This window comes from Salvelinus alpinus, chromosome 3 (assembly GCF_045679555.1).
Source record: "Salvelinus alpinus chromosome 3, SLU_Salpinus.1, whole genome shotgun sequence".
Classification (NCBI taxonomy): Eukaryota; Metazoa; Chordata; class Actinopteri; order Salmoniformes; family Salmonidae; genus Salvelinus; species Salvelinus alpinus.
This window is the reverse complement of record NC_092088.1, coordinates 78346438-78371955: the sequence shown is the minus strand read 5'-3', so window position 1 is coordinate 78371955 and position 25518 is coordinate 78346438. Positions and strand designations below refer to the sequence as shown.

Here is a 25518-nt window from a genome sequence, read left to right as displayed (position 1 = left end):
TAATATGGGTATCTGAGCCTGTTTAAATCTACTGTAGCTGCCTGCCATCCTTCCCATGGGATGATGTATTTGTAGTTGACTGAATGTAAGGTTTATTACCTTAGACTAATGCTGAGTCCCAAATGGCACCCATATGGCTCCTGTCAAAAGCAGTGGACTATATAGGGAATAGGGTGCCATTTGGGATGCATCATTGAGTTTTATACCGTATCTACCTCGGTGTTTTCTCCTGCCCTATCTCTCTACTACCAGTCTCTAGCCAAGAAGCTGTGATGATCTCACTGGTAATGTCATGTCGTGTCCTCTGGACATACCTACCTTCTACGGGGCGTGGCACTCTACTTTTTCAGCTAACAGCCTCTTTTATATTGTTTATTTGTTTGTTCGTTGTTTATATGTTTGTTTGTATTTCATTTCTTTCTTCTTTTTTAATCAACTTTTGGAGGTATACACTCAGCAATTTAGAAACGGAGTAAGTTGTTTTCTGCTCCTCTTTGGACCTCTCTGTTGTCTGAAGGACAAGATAGACTCCCAGTTGCTTTTCCCCTGCCTTCGTTTCAAATCATAAAATGTTTATTCATCTCCATTTTCATTTTGGTACTGCATTTTCTATTTCACATCTGGCATGGCTTTGAACTACCAACCTTACTGGTCAGGACATCATCATCATCATGACATCATTATCATCACCGTCATCATTCCAGTTGTATGTTTGACCCAGTCAGGTCTGTCTCCCCCCGCTGTTGGGATTGTGGTGGTGTAACCTATCCTCACGTCTCCTCCCTGGGTTGGGACATTCAGAGACAGATCGGCAGTCCTATGTGTGCATGGCGTAAACCTTCCCTTCCCGGTATTCCCCCTATTTCACCTACTGTCTGAGAAGGCTTGGTCCATAAGGAGGGGCCTACGGTGTTGTCTGACTCCCAGTCCCCTCAACTGATGTGTTAGAATGCTTGCATTAGGCACCCTATTGTCTTCCCTACCTCCCCTCCTCTAGCTGGCTAAATACTGTTCTGAAAGAGTCCTGTGTTCTTCTATACTGTTGTCATTCACTATACCTGGTTACCTGGTGCTGTCTCTAATTGTGTGTCCTGTGACATTTTGTTTCCCACAGTACTCCCCCAGCATGAGGGCTACATACCTGTCCATGACTGAGGACCAGATCAGACACTTTGGGAATGATTTCCAGGCATAGAGCTGCTCCTGCCTCCCTCCTCCTCTTTATTCTCTGCCATCTCCAAGAGGGTTCTCAAACAGGCAAACACACATACACACACATATAAACACAACTACTCCAGCAGTGTGTGACTTTGTGGCTGCTACACGGACCTACTTCTCGTCCAACTCACTGGACTGGACCAAGGCCTGATATGAGGAAAGCTATCACACACACAGTTGTCCCATCCCAAACCCCAGAGCCCAGTGTCTATGTCTTAGTCACCATGACTCCAGCCCATAGAATTAGAATGATTCTATTATGTGATTCTATTCATTCTATTTCAGTTCTCCCTTGCTGTCTCCAGAGAATGCAGCAATGCAAAGCCCTACTATTCCACTTCCACATCGCATGTTGTGTCCACTGTCTGAAGGTGTAGTCAAAAGAAATTCTGCCCAAGTTCTCTTGGAAATAACACTGAACCTTTCTAATAGCTTTAGATTGAAATATTTTGGTGTGTCTGCAGCATTTGTTTTAGGCAATACTTTTGAAAATGTAAGATAGAGAAATGATCATTTTTTCATTTAATTTGACCTATAACATCAAACAGGTCCTTAGGCCACCAATTCAGTATGTGAGTCCATATTTCCCAGCTCTTTGTGTAGTAGTGTTGAAATTTTTTTTTAAATGGAAATTGTCATAATAATGATTTATTTTAAAAACACTCAAAACATTCATTCACTCTGACGAGACAATAGCAACTTTTACAGGAAATTGCTTTTATAATGATCTATTGTTCAGATTCTAATTATTTGATTAGTCTATTTTGAAATTAAACTTCTTATAAAACATATGTTAAGAATGGAAGCATGTTTTTGTGCCTATAACCACTCCCTATTCACCTAAACAGATGTTCTATAATAGCTACTGTAGGTCTATGACTGTTAAGTCAAAAGGAGGGACCATACTATGACTGTTGATACCTGATACTCCAACCCATTTGTATTTGATGAAATTGTCCAAGAACAAGTACATCAGAAATTACATTCACACTCTTAGAACTGGAAAGTGTCTACTGTCAAAGGGTCTTCCCTTTTCCTCCACGGCTACAAACGACACATGCTGTATATGCCATAATAGTAGTTATATGTTTCCACATGCACCTCAGACCTAAACCTTGTGAAGCACAAACCTAACCCTGACTGTATGGTAGGGCCTGGGATAGTGGCCCTACACTATGCCCTCCCAACACTATCCCCTCCCTACACTATCCCCTCCCTACACTATGCCCTCCCTACACTATGCCCTCCCTACACTATGCCCTCCCTACACTATGCCCTCCCTACACTATGCCCTCCCTACACTATCCCCTCCCAACACTATGCCCCCCTACACTATGCCCTCCCTACACTATCCCCTCCCTACACTATCCCCTCCCTACACTATGCCCTCCCTACACTATCCCCTCCCTACACTATCCCCTCCCTACACTATGCCCTCCCTACACTATGCCCTCCCTACACTATGCCCTCCCTACACTATGCCCTCCCTACACTATGCCCTCCCTACACTATCCCCTCCCTACACTATCCCCTCCCTACACTATGCCCTCCCTACACTATCCCCTCCCTACACTATGCCCTCCCTACACTATCCCCTCCCTACACTATGCCCTCCCTACACTATCCCCTCCCTACACTATGCTCTCCCAACACTATCCCCTCCCTACACTATGCCCTCCCTACACTATGCCCTCCCTACACTATGCCCTCCCAACACTATGCCCTCCCTACACTATGCCCTCCCTACACTATGCTCTCCCTACACTATGCCCTCCCTACACTATGCCCTCCCAACACTATGCCCTCCCAACACTATGCCCTCCCTACACTATGCCCTCCCTACACTATGCCCTCCCTACACTATGCCCTCCCAACACTATGCCCTCCCAACACTATGCCCTCCCAACACTATGCCCTCCCAACACTATGCCCTCCCTACACTATGCCCTCCCTACACTATGCCCTCCCTACACTATCCCCTCCCTACACTATGCCCTCCCTACACTATGCCCTCCCAACACTATGCCCTCCCAACACTATGCCCTCCCAACACTATGCCCTACACCGATCTTCCACAGATACCCCTCTGTGTTGCATGCTCTTCTCCATTCAGAAAGTCCTGCACAGTGTCTGACACAGGATTTTATGTTTTGAGCCATCATTTGAACAGACCAAGACATGTTACAAATATAATTTGTTCACATACAGCAACTGAAGCACATATACACTGTAGTGTCTGTTTCAGACCAACTTGACTTCTGTATATAAATTATATGATAACAGATTGTCTTATTTTGGACTATTCATATTTTCTTTTATGGTTGTCCCAATGTGCCACGGGTTGTGCGATATCTGTAGCTTGTTTTAAACCAATAAAGCCCTTGGGAGCGAGTTGCTCTGCCACAATATCAGATATTTTTTCAGAGGCCATTGTTATATGATGGCATTCAGTTGTATGTATATTGTAATAATAACATATAAACTTGAGTTTTGGTCATGACTTGGAAATTGCTGGAAACTATCATGGTGGCAGAAACTGTGTTCAGATAGCAGTTTTAACCTGACTAATGATAATTGTCTTCCATTTTGAGAAAATATAGTCATACTCTTAATGAACATTCTGTTTTCATCTATTGTCAGTTAATGTTTAATTCTGTAGGGTTTTGTTATGTTATTTTATGTTGGTTTATTTTTCAGTTTGAGTCCATGTGAAGTAGCACCGTCTACAACCATTGAGAGTGGTGATTGATTTGTATGTATCCTCAGAGATGGGGTGTAATTGTAAGTTAATAAAATACTTTTGTGTAGCTAGTATTCTCATGTGTTTGGTGTATGTTCATTATGTTAATATTTTGTGCACCTTTTTTTTAAGTCCAAAAATTAAAGTGTGGCTGACCTGACGGTGACAACGCCTCCAACCACTGAGCCAACCCTGAGTTTGCATTATTAAGTGGACGTGAAAGACCACAAGCATTGGGTAAATGTTATGACGACTTGGTTAGCCACACAGGTGTGGGCTTCAATTAAATGTAATTGTATGGTTACACCAATGACTATTGGTTACGCCGATCTCCTGTGCAGAGCAGCCTTTGGTCCACTGACTCTCCTAGTTTGGGCGGTCATATCACACTGGGCAGGGGATGTGTTGCTAAGATACGGTAAACTGCTGCTAGTTTTGTGTTGCGAGTGTTGAGAGTGGGGGAAACTCAAACATTTGAGGATACGGCAGGGAGTTTTGACGCTTCATTTCATTATCTTGTATCCTCAAGAGGAAAGGTAGGAATATTTCATTATGATTTCGGTTTATTGACAGTCGTTTGATTCGAACATTCAAAACAATAAGAATGCCATGTTAGATAATGTAGCTAGATAGCTAACGTTAGATGATACTCTGGCTCAAGTGATGCTTGATTAACCGTTAACGTTATCTAGCTAACGTTAGCTACCCATGCATCGTCAGGCTGGCAAACGTTAGTTAGCTACTAGTAATGTTAGTCAGCTAACGACAACGTTAGCACACTTAGAACTCCCCCCAAATAGATATCTCTTGTAATGTGGCAACTTAGCTACTTAGGCTAACCATCACAAGTTGGTTACATTGTAAAGTCAACTGAGACAAAGCTAGCAAACTGACACACATATGTTGATTGATTGGAAGCTTGTCATTCACCAGTTTGGTTGAAATTGCCACATTGCAGGTAACCTCCCCTCCCCTTTTGAATAGGGTTAATTATTTTCATCAAGAGCAGTTACTGTAACCCTGTACGGTGTAATATTCATCCAGTCACTGCACCTTTTTCTATTGTTTGTGTTAATTCCATCGTCAGGTGAACTAATCCTTGACTTGTGTTGGTAGATAAACAAGTAGGCCCATAGTCTAACCTGAATCTACCCTCTCTCCAATCTATGTCCCGATAGCACTCACAATGGAGATAGTTCATGTGTACACCAAGAAGCGCAATGAGTTTGGGCGACAGTGTAATTTCTCTGATCGGCCTGCTGAGTTGCATGTGGACATCCTCCCTGATCCTTCTCTGGCATCCAACTTCATTGAGAGAGACCCTTGCGATGTTCCCATACAGTGCACACAAGAGATGTCCGAGCATGAGGTGAACATTGTAGACTAACAACCTGTCACCTGTAACATAAAAATGTACGACAAGTAAATAGATTTGATCATTCCCTGGTACGTGTATTATCATTTATTACACAACCTAAACATTTCACAAGACTTGAGCAACACACACCAATTTTAATTGGGTATGTTGAGTGTCATGATATCAGCAAAGTTTGTGTTAGATAAGAACAGCTTCTGCATCATTATGAGATAATATGCAGCATATGGCAGCCTATGTACATTTCACTCCAACACTATTTATTCAGACTGTCTGTAACCAGACCACTACAGCCGTGTGTGCTGAATCCTGCCTGTCCTGCCTGGTCCTTTCTTTGTAGGTGAACACAGAGCGCTTTGAGTCAGACACCAGGGGGATAAACCATGTGGAGGGAGGCTGGCCCAAGGACGTCAACCCTCAGGAGATGGAGCAGACCATCCGCTTCAGGAAGAAAGTGGAGAAAGATGAGCATTATTTCAGCACCATCATGCAGCTGGGCAGTGTGAGTGTGGCCCTAAATCTACATTGCTCCAGACTAGGGGTGTTAACTGGCCCTAAATCTACATTGCTCCAGACTAGGGGTGTTAACTGGTCCTAAATCTACTGTACATTGCTCCAGACTAGGGGTGTTAACTGGTCCTAAATCTACTGTACATTGCTCCAGACTAGGGGTGTTAACTGTCCCTAAATCTACATTGCTCCAGACTAGGGGTGTTAACTGGTCCTAAATCTACATTGCTCCAGACTAGGGGTGTTAACTGGTCCTAAATCTACATTGCTCTAGACTAGGGGTGTTAACTGGTCCTAAATCTACTGTACATTGCTCCAGACTAGGGGTGTTAACTGGTCCTAAATCTACTGTACATTGCTCCAGACTAGGGGTGTTAACTGGCCCTAAATCTACATTGCTCCAGACTAGGGGTGTTAACTGGTCCTAAATCTACTGTACATTGCTCCAGACTAGGGGTGTTAACTGGTCCTAAATCTACTGTACATTGCTCCAGACTAGGGGTGTTAACTGTCCCTAAATCTACATTGCTCCAGACTAGGGGTGTTAACTGGTCCTAAATCTACATTGCTCCAGACTAGGGGTGTTAACTGGTCCTAAATCTACATTGCTCTAGACTAGGGGTGTTAACTGGTCCTAAATCTACTCTACATTGCTCCAGACTAGGGGTGTTAACTGGTCCTAAATCTACTGTACATTGCTCCAGACTAGGGGTGTTAACTGGCCCTAAATCAACATTGCTCTAGACTAGGGGTGTTAACTGGTCCTAAATCTACATTGCTCTAGACTAGGGGTGTTAACTGGTCCTAAATCTATATTGCTCCAGACTAGGGGTGTTAACTGGTCCTAAATCTACATTTCTCTAGACTAGGGGTGTTAACTGGTCCTAAATCTACTGTACATTGCTCCAGACTAGGGGTGTTAACTGGTCCTAAATCTACTGTACATTGCTCCAGACTAGGGGTGTTAACTGGTCCTAAATCTACTGTACATTGCTCTAGACTAGGGGTGTTAACTGGTCCTAAATCTACTGTACATTGCTCTAGACTAGGGGTGTTAACTGGTCCTAAATCTACTGTACATTGCTCTAGACTAGGGGTGTTAACTGGTCCTAAATCTACTGTACATTGCTCTAGACTAGGGGTGTTAACTGGTCCTAAATCTACTGTACATTGCTCTAGACTAGGGGTGTTAACTGGTCCTAAATCTACTGTACATTGCTCCAGACTAGGGGTGTTAACTGGTCCTAAATCTACTGTACATTGCTCTAGACTAGGGGTGTTAACTGGTCCTAAATCTACTGTACATTGCTCTAGACTAGGGGTTTTAACTGGTCCTAAATCTACTGTACATTGCTCTAGACTAGGGGTGTTAACTGGTCCTAAATCTACTGTACATTGCTCCAGACTAGGGGTGTTAACTGGTCCTAAATCTACATTGCTCTAGACTAGGGGTGTTAACTGGTCCTAAATCTACATTGCTCCAGACTAGGGGTGTTAACTGGTCCTAAATCTACATTGCTCCAGACTAGGGGTGTTAACTGGTCCTAAATCTACTGTACATTGCTCTAGACTAGGGGTGTTAACTGGTCCTAAATCTACTGTACATTGCTCCAGACTAGGGGTGTTAACTGGTCCTAAATCTACTGTACATTGCTCTAGACTAGGGGTGTTAACTGGTCCTAAATCTACATTGCTCCAGACTAGGGGTGTTAACTGGTCCTAAATCTACTGTACATTGCTCCAGACTAGGGGTGTTAACTGGTCCTAAATCTACTGTACATTGCTCTAGACTAGGGGTGTTAACTGGTCCTAAATCTACTGTACATTGCTCTAGACTAGGGGTGTTAACTGGTCCTAAATCTACTGTACATTGCTCCAGACTATGGGTGTTAACTGGTCCTAAATCTACTGTACATTGCTCCAGACTAGGGGTGTTAACTGGTCCTAAATCTACTGTACATTGCTCCAGACTAGGGGTGTTAACTGGTCCTAAATCTACATTGCTCTAGACTAGGGGTGTTAACTGGCCCTAAATCAACATTGCTCTAGACTAGGGGTGTTAACTGGTCCTAAATCTACATTGCTCTAGACTAGGGGTGTTAACTGGTCCTAAATCTACATCGCTCTAGACTAGGGGTGTTAACTGGTCCTAAATCTACATTGCTCTAGACTAGGGGTGTTAACTGGTCCTAAATCTACTGTACATTGCTCTAGACTAGGAGTGTTAACTGGTCCTAAATCTACTGTACATTGCTCTAGACTAGGGGTGTTAACTGGTCCTAAATCTACTGTACATTGCTCTAGACTAGGGGTGTTAACTGGTCCTAAATCTACTGTACATTGCTCCAGACTATGGGTGTTAACTGGTCCTAAATCTACTGTACATTGCTCCAGACTAGGGGTGTTAACTGGTCCTAAATCTACTGTACATTGCTCCAGACTAGGGGTGTTAACTGGTCCTAAATCTACATTGCTCTAGACTAGGGGTGTTAACTGGCCCTAAATCAACATTGCTCTAGACTAGGGGTGTTAACTGGTCCTAAATCTACATTGCTCTAGACTAGGGGTGTTAACTGGTCCTAAATCTACATCGCTCTAGACTAGGGGTGTTAACTGGTCCTAAATCTACTGTACATTGCTCCAGACTAGGGGTGTTAACTGGTCCTAAATCTACTGTACATTGCTCCAGACTAGGGGTGTTAACTGGCCCTAAATCTACATTGCTCCAGACTAGGGGTGTTAACTGGTCCTAAATCTACATTGCTCTAGACTAGGGGTGTTAACTGGTCCTTAATCTACTGTGCTCTAGACTAGGGGTGTTAACTGGTCCTAAATCTACTGTACATTGCTCTAGACTAGGGGTGTTAACTGGTCCTAAATCTACATTGCTCCAGACTAGGGGTGTTAACTGGTCCTAAATCTACTGTACATTGCTCTAGACTAGGGGTGTTAACTGGTCCTAAATCTACATCGCTCCAGACTAGGGGTGTTAACTGGCCCTAAATCTACATTGTCCCAAATACATTTATTATCTGCTATAGTAGTTTAATAGATGGAGAGAATAACCAGTTCTGAAAGGGAGAGGTGGAGAGAATAACAAGTGTTCCTTTCCATCTCTGATCAGAGCCCTCCTCTGTTCCTCCCATTCTAACACAGAATATGGAGCATTGCATCAAACAAAACAATGCCATCAACATCTACCAGGAGTACTTTGAAGAGGAGGAGGTGGTGGAGGAGTCCGAGGAGCAGCCCTCAGCCAAAACCATCAATGTTTTCAGGTGCCTCCCTGACTTCTATTAACCTATCGTTCAACAGTGTTAGACTTGCATAACAACAACAATGGTTGTAGTTATTGCCCACATAGAATCCATTACATTTACATTACATTTTAGTCATTTAGCAGACGCTCTTATCCAGAGCGACTTACAGTAGAGTGCATACATTTTATTACATTTTTTACATACTGAGACAAGGATATCCCTACCGGCCAAGAGCAGACGCTCTTATCCAGAGCGACTTACAGTAGAGAGAAGTGTGTTGCACCGTTCCCGGAGGTACTGCAATACCGGGTCGATGCGTGGAGCGGACGGAGCAAGCCCCATTTAATTATGATATTGTTATTTAAGGCTATATTACCAGTGTCTGGTGTCTCTCTTAAGTTAGTGGAACCCCAAAAAATATTGTATGGGACAATATAACGTTTTTGAGAAATATTATATATATACAGTGCATTCTTAAAGTATTCAGACCTTTTCCACAATTTGTCACATTACAGTCTTATTCTAAAATGGATTACATTGTTTTCCCCCTCAATCTACACACAATACCCCATGACAAAGGATAAACGGGTTTTTAGAAATGTTTGCAAATGTATTAAAAATAAAAAACAATACCTTATTTACATAAGTATTCAGACCCGTTACTATGAGACTTGAAATTGAGCTCAGGTGCATCCTGTTTCCATTTATCATCCTTGAGATCTTTTACAACTTGATTTGACTCAATTGATTGAGAAAGGCACACACCTGTTTATATAAGGTCCCACAGTTGACAGTGCACGTCAGAGCAAAAACCAAGCCATGAGGTCGAAGGAATTGTCCGTAGAGCTCCAAGACAGGATTGTGTCGAGGAACAAATATGGGGAAGGGTACCATAAAATGTCTGCAGCATTGAAGATCCCCAAGAACACAGTGGCCTCCATCATTCTTAAATGGAAGAAGTTTAGAACCACCAACTCTTCCTAGAGCTGGCTGCCTGGCCAAACTGCGCAATCGGGGGAGAAGGCCTGACCAAGAACCCGATGGTCACTCTGACAGAGCTCCAGAGTGCCTCTGTGGAGATGGGAGAACCTTCCAGAGGAATAACTATCTCTACAGCACTCCACCAATCAGGCCTTTATGGTAGAGTTGCCAGACAGAAGCCACTCCTCAGTAAAAGGCACATGACAGCGCGTTTTGAGTTTGCCAAAAGGCACCTAAACGACTCTCAAACCATGAGAAACAAGATTCTCTGGTCTGATGAAACCAAGATTGAACTCTTTGGCCTGAATGCCAAGCGTCACGTCTTTAGGAAACCTGGCACCTTCCCTACAGTGAAGCATGGTGGTGGCAGCATCTTGCTGTGGGGATGTTTTTCAGCGGCAGGGACTGAGAGACTAGTAAGGATTGAGGGAAAGATGAACGGAGCAAAGTACAGAGAGATCCTTGATGAAAACCTGCTCCAGAGCACTCAGCACCTCAGACTGTGGCTAAGGTTCACCTTCCAACAGGACAATGACCTTAAACACACAAAGCAGGAGTGGCTTCCGGACAAGTCTCTGAATGTGCTTGAGTGGCCCAGCCAGAGCCCGGACTTGAACCCGATCGAACATCACTGAAGAGACCTGAAAATAGCTGTGCAGCGACGCTCCCCATCTGATCTGACAGAGCTTGAGAGGATCTGCAGAGAAGAATGTGAGAAACTCCCCAAATACAGGTGTGCCAAGCTTGTAGCGTCATACCCAAGAAGATTTGATGCTGTAATCGCTGCAAAAGGTGCTTCAACATGGTACTGAGTAAAGGGCCTGAATACTTACGTAAATGTGATATTTACTGTTTTTTATTTGACATAAATTTGGAAAGATTTTTTTTAAATCTGTTATTTCTTCATCATTATGAGATATTGTGTGTAGATTGTGTGTAGAACTGAAAATTATTCATGATTATTATTTGACCATGCTTGTCACTTATGAATATTTTGAACATCTTGGCATAGTTCTGTTATAATCTCCACCCGGCACAGCCAGAAGAGGACTGGCCACCCCTCATAGCCTGGTTCCTCTCTAGGTTTCTTCCTAGGTTTTGGCCTTTCTAGGGAGTTTTTCCTAGCCACCGTGCTTCTACACCTGCATTGCTTGCTGTTTGGGGTTTTAGGCTGGGTTTCTGTACAGCACTTCGAGATATTAGCTGATGTACGAAGGGCTATATAAAATAAACTTGATTTGATTAATGATAAAATCTATTTTAGAATAAGGCTGTAACGTAACAAAATGTGGAAAAAGTCAAGGGGCCTGAATACTTTCCGAATGCACTGTACATATGTTTTTAGTTAAATGTATTTATTGTTTTCTTTTCATTTTGAAAATATAATGAATTGAAAGTTCTTTGTTGATGTAAAAATATAAATTTACTGATTTTGTCTCATTAGATTTGGGGTGGGGTCGCTAGAAATTCTTATGAAAGAAATGGGGTCCCCAGAAATTCTGGCTGAAAAAATGGGGTCCCCACTGCTTTAAGTGGTTTTACATCGCTGTTTTGTTTTGATGTTCCAGAGACCCGAACGAGATAAAGCGCACTGCCACCTGTCTGTCCTGGCATCCCGATGGCAGCTGTAAACTGGCTGTGGCCTACTCTTCACTAGGGTTCCAGAACATCTCTCCAGACATGAGCTATGACTCATATATATGGGACATTGGTAGGTGTAATACTTCAGGGAGAATCTGCGTAAATCTATATATTTCATTTTATATTTTTCTTTCTAACAGAGTGACTATCATTGCAATAGCTGTCACAGTGAGACTAACATTTTCCGCCCTAATTGGTTGTTCAGAAAATCAATGTGGACTACGAAGTCTAGTAATCAATTGAATCCCGTCTGTTGCCTCTTCAGAGAATCCCAATAAGCCAGAGATGACCCTGAAACCGGTCTCTCTACTGGTCTGTCTGGAGTACAACCCCAAAGACTCTCACATCCTGGTCGGAGGCAGCTACAATGGCCAGATCGGTGCGTCCTTCAACAGCACAATGTTCTCTCCTTTTATTCCCCAGAAAGTATCATGGTTCCTGTCAGCTCGGTAGCTGTACAGAACATTGGGGGTATGGTCAGGCCATCATCTTACTCTGACTGTCTTACATCCTCTTTCTTTTCTGTTAGTCCCATTTACCCCAGGATCTTACTGTTTAAAGTTAATATTACGTTTTTTTCAATTGGAAATGTCATAATGCTTTGAGTTATGTAAGTCCAGGTCTGGATGGGTTTGTGCGGATGCTCTTATTTACACATTGAAGTATATTACCTCAGGATATTGTTCAGGCTTTGACAGCTCAATATGAAATTCAGAAATTAAGTTGTGTGTTATATGTGCCTGTAAGAGTTGGGTTCAATTCCATTTAAATTCCAGTCAATTCGGAAAGTAAACCAAATTCCTATGCCAAATGTTCCTAATTGAAGAGAATTGGGATTTCAGTGTACTTCCTGAAATTAAATGGAATTGACCACCAACCCTTGTGTGTGTGCGCGCCCGCTTTCATGTGTGTTTGTGAATGTACACTAAGTAAAATGTCTTTGTCTGAGCAGCTTATTGGGACACTCGCAAGGGGAGCCAGCCGGTGGAAATGTCCACAATAGAGCACAGCCACAGAGACCCTGTCTACAAAGTCATCTGGTTGCAGTCAAAGACAGGAACCGATACCTTCTCTGCATCTACGGACGGTCAGGTGAGCCAAACCTCCAAATGAAGAAATAAAGGCCTTTGTCACCTTAACCTTTCTCAAGCCAAGCAGGCACAATAGGTCAGGGAAGCACAAAACGCTCATGGGCAGTGAAGTCTAATACTCTTGGTCTGGGATGGGTACACTTTCTCTGACCTTAAACTACCATTCGGCCGTACCCAGAAGTTATGTAATAATACATCTATTGAAGGCAAGTAGACTGAGTTGACCCCTGTTCTCTGTCTATAAGGTGCTGTGGTGGGACATCCGTAAGATGAGTGAGCCCACAGAGAGGCTGGTACTGGACCCCAACAAAAAGGGCAACCTGGACAATGCCTTGGGGGCGATCTCACTGGAGTTTGAGACCACTATGGTGAGGAGGATCTATAGAATGGACTATCCCTCTGTTGTTTGACTGTTGATGAATTAGGAGTATGGATCAGCCTAACATCTTCTTGTATCACCTGGAGTAGGAGATCCAGTATATTATTTATTTGTACGAATGTAAGACCTACAATTGAACATGATGTTTTCTCTTCTTATTCAGCCCACAAAGTTTATGGTGGGGACAGAGCAAGGGCTGGTGGTCTCCTGTAACCGCAAGGCCAAGACCCCGGCAGAGAAGATAGTGTGTACGTACAGCGGTCATCACGGCCCAATCTACGCCCTGCAAAGGAACCCTTTCTTCCCCAAGAACTTCCTGACCGTAGCCGATTGGACAGCCCGCATCTGGTCCGAAGACATCAAGGAGTCGTCCATCATGTGGACAAAGTAAAGGGTCCCTCTGAAACATAAAGCAGATGATATAGCTACTTCACAGATAGATTCAGTCTTTTTAGGTTCTGATAGATTCATAACACTCTTTAGGTTCTAATACACATAAGCAGTGATTTGGCATACAACTCACCTCCTGTAATATTGACCTATTGTCAAATGACCTCTGTTGGTTGCCATAGATACCATATGGCCTATCTGTCAGATGGCTGCTGGAGTCCAGTACGGCCCTCTGTGTTCTTCACCGTCAAAATGGACGGGACGCTAGACGTTTGGGACTTCCTCTTCAAACAGAACGACCCCACCCTCAGTCTAAAAGTATGTCCCTTCCACACCTGTCTGTATTCTCAAAACAATGTCCAGCCTTCACTCAACACCTGCCAGGCCTAAATGACCCTGGGAAACCCTGTTCTGTTGTGTTGGGTTGTTATCGTTGGTAGAGGTCTTGTATGGTGATGCCAAAGAAAATGTCCGCCATCGGATAGACAATGAAGTTCTATTGTATTCTAGGTGTGTGATGAGGCTCTGTACAGCCTGCGGGTGCAGGATAACGGGCGCTTCCTGGCCTGTGGCTCTCAGCTGGGCACTGCCACCCTGCTGGAAATCTCCCCAGGGCTGTGTACCCTCCAGAGGAACGAGAAGGCCCTAGCCACTGCGGTGAGAGACACCCTCTACCTCAGAACATCCATCTCTGCCCTAGCCTGGTCCCAGATCATTGTGGTGTGACATTGACCATAGGAGTTGGCAAGACAACACAAACAGATCTGGGAACAGGCTACCCCTGCCCAGCTCTATTCTACTCTTTTCTCTCCTCACCTATCTATACTATTGAATTGACTCTATGTGTGTCTTTGGTCAGATGTTTGAGCGGGAGACCAAACGGGAGAAGATCTTGGAGGCGCGCCACCGTGAGATGCGTTTGAAGGAGCGCAGCCGCTCGGAGCAGAGCAAGGACGAGGACACCAAGGAGGGCGACGGAGAAGAGAGCGTCGAGGAGCTAGCAACTCGCACGGAGGCAGAGTTCTATGAGATAGTAGAAGCTGAGCTGAAGAAGAGAGCTAAGGAGCAAGAAAAAAAGGTTAGAAGGGCTTGAGTGAAAAAAACTAAAACATTCTGAACATCCTTCAGGTTGATGACTTTTTACTACTCCAATCAGTTTTCCATGTTGATTCAACTTCATCCATTGATTTTTGTTGTTGAAATAATGTGAAGCAATGTTAATTCAACCAGTTTGTGCCCAGTGGATTATTATTAATCTGTTTATAAACTCAGCAAAAAAAGAAACGTCCCTTTTTCAGGACCCTGTCTTTCAAAGATAATTCATAAAAATCCTAAAAAAACTTCACAGATCTTCATTGTAAAGGATTTAAACACTTTCCCATGCTTGTTCAATGAACCATAAACAATTAATGAACATGCACCTGTGGAACGGTCGTTAAGACACTAACAGCTTACAGATGGTAGGCAATTAAGGTCACAGTTATGAAAACGTAGGACACTAAAGAGGCCTTTCTACTGAAAAACACCAAAAGAAAATTGCCCAGGGTCCCTGCTCATCTGTGTGAACGTGCCTTAGGCATGCTGCAAGGAGGCATGAGGACTGCAGATCTGGCCAGGGCAATAATTTGCAATGTCCGTACTGTGAGACGCCTAAGACAGCGCTATAGGGAGGCTGGACGGACAGCTGATCTTCCTCGCAGTGGCAGACCACGTGTAACAACACCTGCACAGGATCGGTACATCCGAACATCACACCTGCGGGACAGGTACAGGATGGCAACAACAACTGCCCGAGTTACACCAAGAATGCACAATCCCTCCATCAGTGTTCAGACTGTCCGATATAGGCTGAGAGAGGCTGGACTGAGGGCTTGTAGGCTTGTTGTAAGGCAGGTCCTCACCAGACATCACCAGCAACAACGTCGCCGATGGGCACAACACCCACCGTCGCTGGACCAGACAGGACTGGCAAAAAGTGCTCTTCAGTGACGAGTCGTGGTTTTGTCTCACCAGGGGTGATGGTCGGATTCGCGTTTATCGTCGAAGGAATGAGCTTTACACCGAGGCCTGTACTCTGGAGCGGGATCGATTTGGAGGTGGAGGGTCCGTCATGGTCTGGGGCAGTGTTTCAGAGCATCATCGGACTGAGCTTGTTGTCATTGCAGGCAATTTCAACGCTGTGCGTTACAGGGAAGACATCCTCCGCCCTCATGTGGTACCCTTCCTGCAGGCTCATCCTGACTTGATCCTCCAGCATGACAATGCCACCAGCCATACTGCTCGTTCTGTGCGTGATTTCCTGCAAGACAGGAATGTCAGTGTTCTGCCATTGCTAGCGAAGAGCCCGGATCTCAATCCCATTGAGTACTTCTGGGACCTGTTGGATCGGAGGGTGAGGGCTAGGGCCATTCTCCTCAGAAATGTCCGGGAACTTGCAGGTGCCTTGGTGGAAGAGTGGGGTAACATCTCACAGCAAGAACTGGCAAGTCTGGTGCAGTCCATAAGGAGGAGATGCATTGCAGTACTTAATGCAGCTGGTGGCCACACCAGATACTGACTGTTACTTTTTATTTTGACCCCCCCTTTGTTCAGGGACACATTATTCCATTTCTGTTAGTCACATGTCTGTGGAACTTGTTCAGTTTATGTCTCAGTTGTTGAATCTTGTTATGTTCATACAAATATTTACACATTAAGTTTGCTGAAAATAAATGTAGTTGACAGTGAGAGGACGTTTCTTTTTTTGCTGAGTTTATGTCTTATGACTGAATTAGTTGGCTATTTCAGGAGCATAACAAACATCAGCAGCCTATAATAGCATTCATCTGGCAATACATTAACATGAGGTGGCCTATATACAGCATGAACTCAGACACTATGTTCTGTGCACCATGGCGGCTCTGATGATCTTATAGTTGATCATGTGTGGATGAAGTATCACTACATGGGTTTGTCTCATCTGAGTGTCAATATGTCCCTCCCTGCTGTGATACTAATTCAACTGTATCTAGAGGGCAGGTTTTCTTGCCTGCAGTGCAGGCCATAATTGAACTCCCTCCCGTGAAGATGTTTGAGAACTTCAGGACAATAGCTGGAGAGAGGCTCATGTCAGAGTGACAAGTTATATCAAGCAGTTAAAGTTCCTGTTTGATATACGTTGTCAAGGGTTTATACATTTAGAGGGGGCTGGTGAGGTCTGAATTTTGTTTAAAATCTATAGCCGTATGACAGCTGATAATTGAGTAAAATCAAAATGTTTATTTTTTGACTTAAGTCATTGCTGATCTCCTCCTGCCTGTATAACATCACCACTGATAGTTACCTGTCAAACATAGCTGCACCTCTTTGTCCAGGGGTAACAAATTGCTCCTTGTTTTGGTCCAGTGGCCCATTAAGATTGGGGACTATAAAAAGCTACTGTTAGCTCGTCTAGAGAAAGAACTCAACCTGTAAATCTGACTGTAAATACCCAAATGCAATTTTTTCCCCCAGTAATGATGGAAATATTTTATAATAAGAAAATAGGAATGAATTAAATAGATTGTTGGTGTTTTTTGTACCTTTCCGTGACGTTATGTTTACTTCTAATGTAATTGTCAATTACTTACAGATACACACAGTAGATTCTGTGCTCAAACTAATGCTGTAATATCATTGTGTCGCCCCTCAGGAGAAAGACGTGTGTGAAGAGAAAGAAGTCTGAGACAGAACACCTTAACAACACCATGTTCCACATGCTGTTTGAAATGTAATCTTGAATCAATCGAATAAATACAGCAAGGCATTTTCTATTAACAGAGAAATAGACGTTCTCAGTGAGTCATGCGGAACTCATTAACAGGATTGAGGTACTGTTTAATTATTGTTATTTATAAATAAATATTAGGGTTTTCTTCATTGATTAAAGGAAATGTATTTTGCTATGCGTCTTGGGATTTTGACATTTGTTTCCTTTGTAGAAATCATGAAGACGGGGGGCACATTGTATGAAATGAGTCATATGCCAAGCCTCAATGAATGTCAGAGTCCTGGATTGTAGATATTTGTGTGCAATTTCAAGAGCACAGTACAGGCTGACTCATTAATTATAACAGTGACTCATTCAAAGTGAGTGCAGTGTGGCATTGAAGACCTTGTTGAGGATAGAGGGAAAGGACCCATAGATGGACCATTCCAGATTTGGGATGGAGATGCTTTTAGTTGGTATGCAGTTTCACCCAAGTACCCCTGACTGCAGTGTGCGATTCAGGCTGGGCTCAAAGTGGGTTTGACTCTGCCCATGTTTTACACCTGCCCATTTTTTTGTCCTGTCCATCTGAGGTTTGACAGTCACACTGAATACAAACGTATTTCATTTTTTAAGATCGTTAGAAATATATAAAAAGTGGTACCAGCAGATGTGTTGTAACACTTTGCTTCAGGACAAGCTACTGATATTGTTGCAGTGAACAACAGACTTGTTATGTATGTCATGTACTGTTAAAATTGTGTTGATAAATGTTATAACTTTGTAATATTATTTAATTGAGCATATATATACATTTACTACCTATCCTGATTTATAATGCTATTTACTTTCCTCATGAGAATGGAGACAGACTATACCATAAAGACATACTGACAAGCTGAATGTGCTTTGTACATTAAGTTATACCAGCTCCAGTAAAGAGATCAGAGACTCAGGGTGACTTCTATGTCAACTTTACTAAACAACATAACACAATTGAAACAATTAAACACAGTAGACAAAAACAAGGCATACATTGAAGAAACACAGAAAATCAACGATCAAATCGATTACATAACTGTACATGTAAACCTAGGCTTACTGCTCAAGTAGGCAAATTTGTCCAAATAAGATTCCCTCATTGTGAGCAATTAGCGAGCTCACGTGCAAATGGGTGCTAATTAACGCTATGCTAACATTGGTGGTAGTAGGTCATATAAAAAATATGCCACTGCACTGGTATAACATGAATATTACAAAGTACATTATGTATAATGACAGTCTTACTTCCATTGTTTATATATTTTTTCATGTAGGTTAGGTTCGATTAAGATTCGCTTTTGTTGATGTTGATACCTTCGAAGTTTACCTGAACTTTTTTGACCTTGAAGGAGACGGGAAGGGTTCGGGTTAAATGCGGTTGACACCGCCCACATGTAGGCCGGCCCCGACGATTGAGCCCGGCCCGGAACTGCACACTGCAGTCAGGGGCTTCTCGTTTCACCAGCTCATCAGGTTGTGTGGTAGGCCTAGCTGCATTTCAATCAGTTACAATACCGCATAAAACAAATATGAGAATTGTCATTTCATTTAGCTCTATAAACGTATGTTAGAATTTAATATTTTAGTCTGGAAACGACAGTCAAAGTTCTATTTAGTATTGGGGGCAAGCAATTGCGTCACCGTAATTTGGAGAGATGTTAGTGCAATTCTATGCGCCATCGATTTATCCACCAGATGTCGTCCTTGGGCCGCGGCAAATCGAAGAAACAGCTGTTTACTCTGGTGCTTTACGCACCTCTGCCTGTCTGTTTAAACTACCTACTGATCTCTAAGGGTATCCAGGAACAACACACGAGTCGTCAGATGAAAGAAGCGAAGGGGAGAGTGAAGGAGAAGGGAAGTCAACAGTGGACACCTGCCATTCTCCGTCCGCATCCTCGTATGTCTTCAAAGACATGAGCGAAAGAACAACCTAATTATTTCTGTAAACAGCATAGATTAAACGGAATGTAGGCTACTCGTTTTACGCTGTTATATCAGACTTGTTTTGTAAGAGCGCACTTTTGGCGATAGGTGTCTATTTAACCGTAAATACATTAGAACTATTTTGCGGAAAGGTAGAGGTTTGTAGGCTAGTTGTCGTCAATCGAGTTCGACATTGGACAAGCCATACAGGTGGGTGGAGAGGGGTCGTGCAGGTATTGAGCAGGATGTCTGACCGATGTCCAGTTTAGCCACTATTTTCTAACAATCGAAGATACTCCAACCACCAGTGGCCATGAATGAAACAGGCGAATCAAAGGACCACCAACTGACAGTAAGTACGATACACTAGCGTAGCCTGCATACACTTTGTCACACTTCTTTACTATTGCTGCGAGAACAGTAGTGTAGTATAGCCTACCTTTATGGGGACATTTTAATTGAATGCCACGTGGAAGGTGTGACTAGATAATTGTGTAGACTACTGTAGGCCAGATATTCCCAAACTGGTATACGCGCAATGTCGTCGGGGGTACGCCAAATAAAAATGTGATTCACAATTTTTTCAAATGGTATATATTTATTCCCTTCACATTTTCAAACAGTACATTTATATTTGGGTGAGTTTTTTTTCTCGCCAGAGTAGCCTCGTTTTTACTGGCAAAAATCAAATTAAACCATCTAGTGTTAAGCGAAATAACAACACAATGTCAAATACAGGTAGCCTAGGCAAATAATTAACATCTAATCACATTAACCGTTACTCTCTCGCGGGAAATCTTCACTCCTGCGCAGACATTTAGAAACGAAACACGACGGGTTGAAAATAAGCCACGGGAGTTTTTTGAGCGAGAATAAAGAAGACTTTCAAGTAGTAAGACATGTATAAAAGCAACAGATACCATTAATAAGAAGGGGCTAGAAGCCTCTTATATGGTGAGCTACCGAGTGGCTGAGAGAGGCAAGCCACATACTATTGAGGACTTAATTATTTCGGATATGGCTGGGACAATGCTGGGAGAAAAGACCAAAACAACTATACAGACAATGACTTTATCAAACAACACTGTTTCACGACGCATCAGTGCCATGGCAGGAGATGTTTTGAAACAATTACTGCTTCGCATACAAGCCATTGAGTTATATGCCTTACAGCTGGATGAGTCAACAAATGTGGCGGGCCTGGCACAGCTCCTGGTATATGTCCGTTACGTTTATGGGGGGGGGGGTAATTAAGGAAGACATCCTCTTCTGAAAACCACTGGAAACCAGGACAACATGAGAGGATATTTTTAAAGTACTGGACAGAGTTTGGTGGTCAAGATGTGTTGTACTGTACTGATGGCGCAAAAGCCATGACAGAGACAGTGGAGTGGTAAAGCGCGTGCAAGCATTTGCTCCGACGCCACTTGGGTACACTGCAGCATCCACTGAGAGACTCTTGCTGCCAAAGGGCTCTTGCTGCCAAGGCCCCTGAAGTCTCTTTTATTTTCTGCATTATGCAATGATATGGGCAGCGACCATGTGACTCTTTTACAACATACAGAAGTGCGCTGGTTATCAAGGGACTAAGTATTGACACTTTTTTTTCTTTTACATTGAGAGACAAGTTTAAAGTTTTCTTTACTGACCATAATTTTCACTTGTCTGATCGTCTGGGTGATGTTTTTTCTCTCCTGAATGATCTGAATCAAGGATTAAAGGGACTCTTCGCAACTATAATCAGTGTGCGGGACAACATTGAGGCTATGATTAAGAAGTTGGAGCTCCTTTCTGTCTGCATCAACAAGGACAACACACAGGTCTTTCCATCATTGTATGATTTTTCGTGTGCAAATGAACTCAAGCTTACGGACAATGTCAAATGTGATATAGTGATTATGTGCGCAATTATGGGTGCGCATTTATGCAGGTACTTTCCCAAAACGGACGACATAAACAACTGGATTCATTATCCCTTTAACACCCCGGCCATCCTGCAATCTAAGCTTGATGCCCTCAATCTCACACAAATTATAAATTAACCTACCAGGTACAACCCCAAATCCATAAACACGGGCACCCTCATAGATATCATCCTAACCAACTTGCCCTCCAAATACACCTCTGCTCTCTTCAACTAGGATCTCAGCGATCACTGCCTCATTGCCTGCATCCGTAATGGGTCTGCGGTCAAACGACCACCCCTCATCACTGTCAAACGCCCCTTAAAACACTTCAGCTAGCAGGCCTTTCTAATCGACCTGGCCCGGGTATCCTGGAAGGATATTGACCTCATCCCGTCAGTATAGGATGTCTGGTTATTCTTTAAAAGTGCCTTCCTCACCATCTTAAATAACATGCCCCATTCCAAAAAAATTGAACCAGGAACAGATCTAGCCCTTGGTTCACTCCAGACCTGACTGCTCTTGACTAGCACAAAAACATCCAACGTGTGTCACGTTCTGACCATAGTTCTTGTGTGTTGTGCTTGTTTTAGTGTTGGTCAGGACGTAAGCTGGGTGGGCATTCTATGTTGTGTGTCTAGTTTGTCCGTTTCTATGTTTGGCCTAATATGGTTCTCAATCAGAGGCAGATGTTTTGTGTTGTCTCTGATTGGGAATCATATATAGGTGGCTTGTTTTGTGTTGGGATTTTGTGGGTGGCTGTTTCCTGTCTCTGTGTTTTCTCTGCACCAGCTAGGGCTGTATCGGTAAGCCACGTTTGTTATTTTGTTATTTTGTAAGTGTTCACAGTTTTGTCTGGTTTATTAAAATCATGTTGAACACGAGCTACGCTGCGTCTTGGTCCTCTTCAGACGAAGAGGAGGAAGGCTGCCGGTACAGAACCACCCACCAAACTCGGACCAAGCAGCGTAGCAACGGGCAGCAGCGACAGCAGCAGCAGCGGCCCACTACACAGGACTCCTGGACATGGGAGGACATTTTGGAGGGTAAAGGACACTGGGCTCACATTGGAGAATATCGCCGCTCTCGTGAAGAGATGGAGGCAGCTAAAGCCCAGGAGCGGTGGTATGAGGAGGCAGCACGGAAGCGTTGCTGGAAGCCCGAGAAGAAACCCCAAAAATTTCTTGGGGGGGGGGCTAAAGGGTAGTGTGGCAGAGTCAGGTAGGAAACCTGCGCCCACTTCCCATGTTTACCGTGGAGAGCGGGAGTACGGGCAGACACCGTGTTATGCGGAAGAGCGCACGGTGTCTCCTGTACGTGTGCTTAGCCAGTGCCGGTACCACGCACCAGGCCTATAGTGCGCCTCGAGAGTCCAGTGTGCCCTGTTCCTGCTCCCTGCACTAGCCTTGAGGTGCGTGTCTCCAGTCCGGTACCACCAGTTCCGGCACCACGCACCAGGCCTACTGTGCGCCTCAGCAGGTCAGAGTCGGCCATCTGAGCTGCCTGCCTGCCCAGCGCCGTCTGAGCTGCCTGCCTGCCCAGCGCCGTCTGAGCTGCCTGCCTGCCCAGCGCCGTCTGAGCTGCCTGCCTGCCCAGCGCCGTCTGAGCTGCCTGCCTGCCCAGCGCCGTCTGAGCTGCCTGCCTGCCCAGCGCAGTCTGAGCTGCCTGCCTGCCCAGCGCAGTCTGAGCTGCCTGCCTGCCCAGCGCAGTCTGAGCTGCCTGCCTGCCCAGCGCCGTCTGAGCTGCCTGCCTGCCCAGCGCCGTCTGAGCTGCCTGCCTGCCCAGCGCCGTCTGAGCCGCCCGTCTGTCCCGAGCCGTCAGAGCCGCCCGTCTGTCCCGAGCCGTCAGAGCCGCCCGTCTGTCCCGAGCCGTCAGAGCCGCCCGTCTGTCCGGAGCCGTTAGAGCCGCCCGTCTGTCATGAGCCGCCCTCCAGTCATGAGCCGCCCTCCAGTCATGAGCCGCCCTCCAGTCATGAGCCGCCCCTCAGCCCGGAGCTGCCATTAGTCCGGAGCTGCCCCACTGTCCTGAGCTACCTCTCTGTCCTGAGCTGTCTCCTCAATTTAGTGGGGACCTTGGTGAGGATTCCTAGGCCAAGGTCGGGGGCGAGGGTCGCCACTCAAAGGACGCTAAGGAGGGGGACAAAGACAATGGTGGAGTGGTGGCCTCGTCCTGCGCCGGAGCCGCCACCGCGGACAGATGCCCCCCCCAGACCCGCTTCAGACGAAGAGGAGGAAGGCTGCCGTTACACTGTGATATACTGCATTAGCATCAAATAGCCCCCGCGATATGGAACATTTCAGGGAAGTTAGGAACCAATATACACAGGCAGTTAGGAAAGCTAAGGCTAGTTTTTTCAAACAGAAATTTGCATCCTGTAGCACAAGCTCAAAAAAGTTCTGGGACACTGTAAAGTCCACGGAGAATAAGAGCACCTCCTCCCAGCTGCCCACTGTGCTGAGGCAAGGAAACACTGTCACCACCGATCAATCCACTATAATTGAGAATTTCAATAAGCATTTTTCTACAGCTGGCCATGCTTTCTACCTGGCTAACCCTACCCCGGTCAACAGCCCTGCACCCCCCACAGCAACTCGCCCAAGCCTCCCCCATTTCTCCTTCACCCAAATCCAGATAGCTGATGTTCTGAAAGAGCTGCAAAATCTGGACCCCTACAAATCAGCCGGGCTAGACAATCTGGGCCCTCTCTTTCTAAAGTTATCTGCCGAAATTGTTGCAATATTGTTGCAATACTGCCTTTCTAAGGTCTTCGAAAGCCAAGCTAACAAACAGATTACCGACCATTTCAAATCCCACCGTACCTTCTCCGCTATGCAATCTGGTTTCAGAGCTGGTCATGGTTGTACCTCAGCCACGCTCAAGGTCCTAAACGATATCATAACTGCCATTGATAAGAGACATTACTGTGCAGCCATATTCATCGACCTGGCCAAGGCTTTCGACTCTGTCAATCACCAAATTCTTATCGGCAGACTCAACAGCCTTGGTTTCTCAAATGACTGCCTCGCCTGGTTTACCAACTACTTCTCTGATAGAGTTGTGTGTCAAATCGGAGGGCCTGTTGTCCGGACCTCTGGCAGTTTCTATGGGGGTGCCACAGGGTTCAATTCTCAGGCCGACTCTCTTCTCTGTATACATCAATGATGTCGCTCTTGTTGCTGGTGATTCTCTGATCCACCTCTACGCAGACGACACCATTCTGTATACTTCTGGCCCTTTGGACACTGTGTTAACTAACCTCCAAACGAGCTTCAATGCCATACAACTCTCCTTCCGTGGCCTCCAACTGCTCTTAAATGCAAGTAAAACTAAATGCATGCTCTTCAACCGATTGCTCCCCGCACCTGCCCGCCCATCCAGCATCACTACCCTGTACGGTTCTGACTTAGAATATGTGGACAACTACAAATACCTAGATGTCTGGTTAGACTGTAAACTCTCCTTCCATACTCACATTAAGCATCTCCAATCCAAAATTAAATCTAGAATCGACTTCCTATTTCGCAACAAAGCATCCTTCACTCATGCTGCCAAACATACCCTCGTAAAACTGACCATCCTACCGATCCTCGACTTCGGCGATGTCATTTACAAAATAGCCTTCAACACTCTACTCAACAATTGGATGCAGTCTATCACAGTGCCATCCATTTTGTCACCAAAGCCCCATATACTACCCACCACTGCGACCTGTACGCTCTCGTTGGCTGGCCCTCGCTTCATACTCGTCGCCAAACCCACTGGCTTCAGGTCATCTACAAGTATTGAATAGGTAAAGCCCCGCCTTATCTCAACTCACTGGTCACCATAGCAGCACCCACCCGTAGCACACGCTCCAGCAGGTATATTTCACTGGTCTCCCCCAAATCCAATTCCTCCTTTGGCCGCCTTTCCTTCCAGTTCTCTGCTGCCAATGACTGGAACAAACTGCAAAAATCTGGAGACTCATATCTCCCTCACTAACTTTAAGCACCAGCTGTCAGAGCAGCTCACAGATCACTGCATCTGTAAATAGCCCATCCAACTACCTCATCCCCATACTGTATTTATTTATTTATCTTGCTCCTTTGCACCCCAGTATCTCTACTTGCACATTCATCTTCTGCACGTCTATCACTCCAGGGTTTAATTGCTATATTGTAATTATTTCGCCACCATGGCCTATTTCAAATCAAATCAAATCAAATTTTATTAGTCACATACACATGGTTAGCAGATGTTAATGCGAGTGTCGCGAAATGCTTGTGCTTCTAGTTCCGACAATGCAGTAATAACCAACAAGTAATCTAACCTAACAATTCCACAACTACTACCTT

The 25518-nt window shown here is 44.6% G+C and overlaps 3 protein-coding genes across 4 annotated transcripts in view; all 3 read left to right on the top strand.

Moving 5' to 3' along the window:
* The window catches only part of LOC139571399 (protein tweety homolog 2-like), a 106292-nt gene extending 102260 nt beyond the window's left edge, over window positions 1–4032 (top strand). The window contains exons 14-15 of one of the 2 annotated variants that reach the window (XM_071394229.1): window positions 446–472; window positions 1115–4032. In XM_071394229.1, coding sequence (XP_071250330.1) covers window positions 446–472; window positions 1115–1195 — 108 coding nt within the window. In that variant the 3' untranslated portion in view covers window positions 1196–4032. The remainder of the gene's footprint in view (window positions 1–445; window positions 473–1114) is intronic. The other variant, XM_071394230.1, reaches the window with a different exon arrangement.
* Window positions 4033–4232: 200 nt separating this feature from the next.
* Window positions 4233–17505, top strand: LOC139571398 (dynein axonemal intermediate chain 2-like). Its single transcript, XM_071394228.1, has 13 exons — window positions 4233–4494; window positions 5137–5327; window positions 5674–5835; window positions 9000–9121; window positions 11653–11795; window positions 11991–12104; window positions 12678–12817; window positions 13062–13184; window positions 13359–13582; window positions 13768–13903; window positions 14096–14242; window positions 14445–14663; window positions 17256–17505. The coding sequence occupies exons 2-13, from the start codon at window positions 5145–5147 to the stop codon at window positions 17286–17288; spliced, it is 1746 nt and encodes a 581-aa protein (XP_071250329.1). The 5' UTR covers window positions 4233–4494; window positions 5137–5144; the 3' UTR covers window positions 17289–17505.
* A 1326-nt stretch (window positions 17506–18831) lies between these two features.
* LOC139571404 (kinesin-like protein KIF19) overlaps window positions 18832–25518 on the top strand; it is a 74491-nt gene continuing 67804 nt past the window's right edge. The window contains exon 1 of the mRNA XM_071394246.1: window positions 18832–19632. Within this exon, the coding sequence (XP_071250347.1) occupies window positions 19594–19632 (39 nt within the window). The 5' untranslated portion in view covers window positions 18832–19593. The remainder of the gene's footprint in view (window positions 19633–25518) is intronic.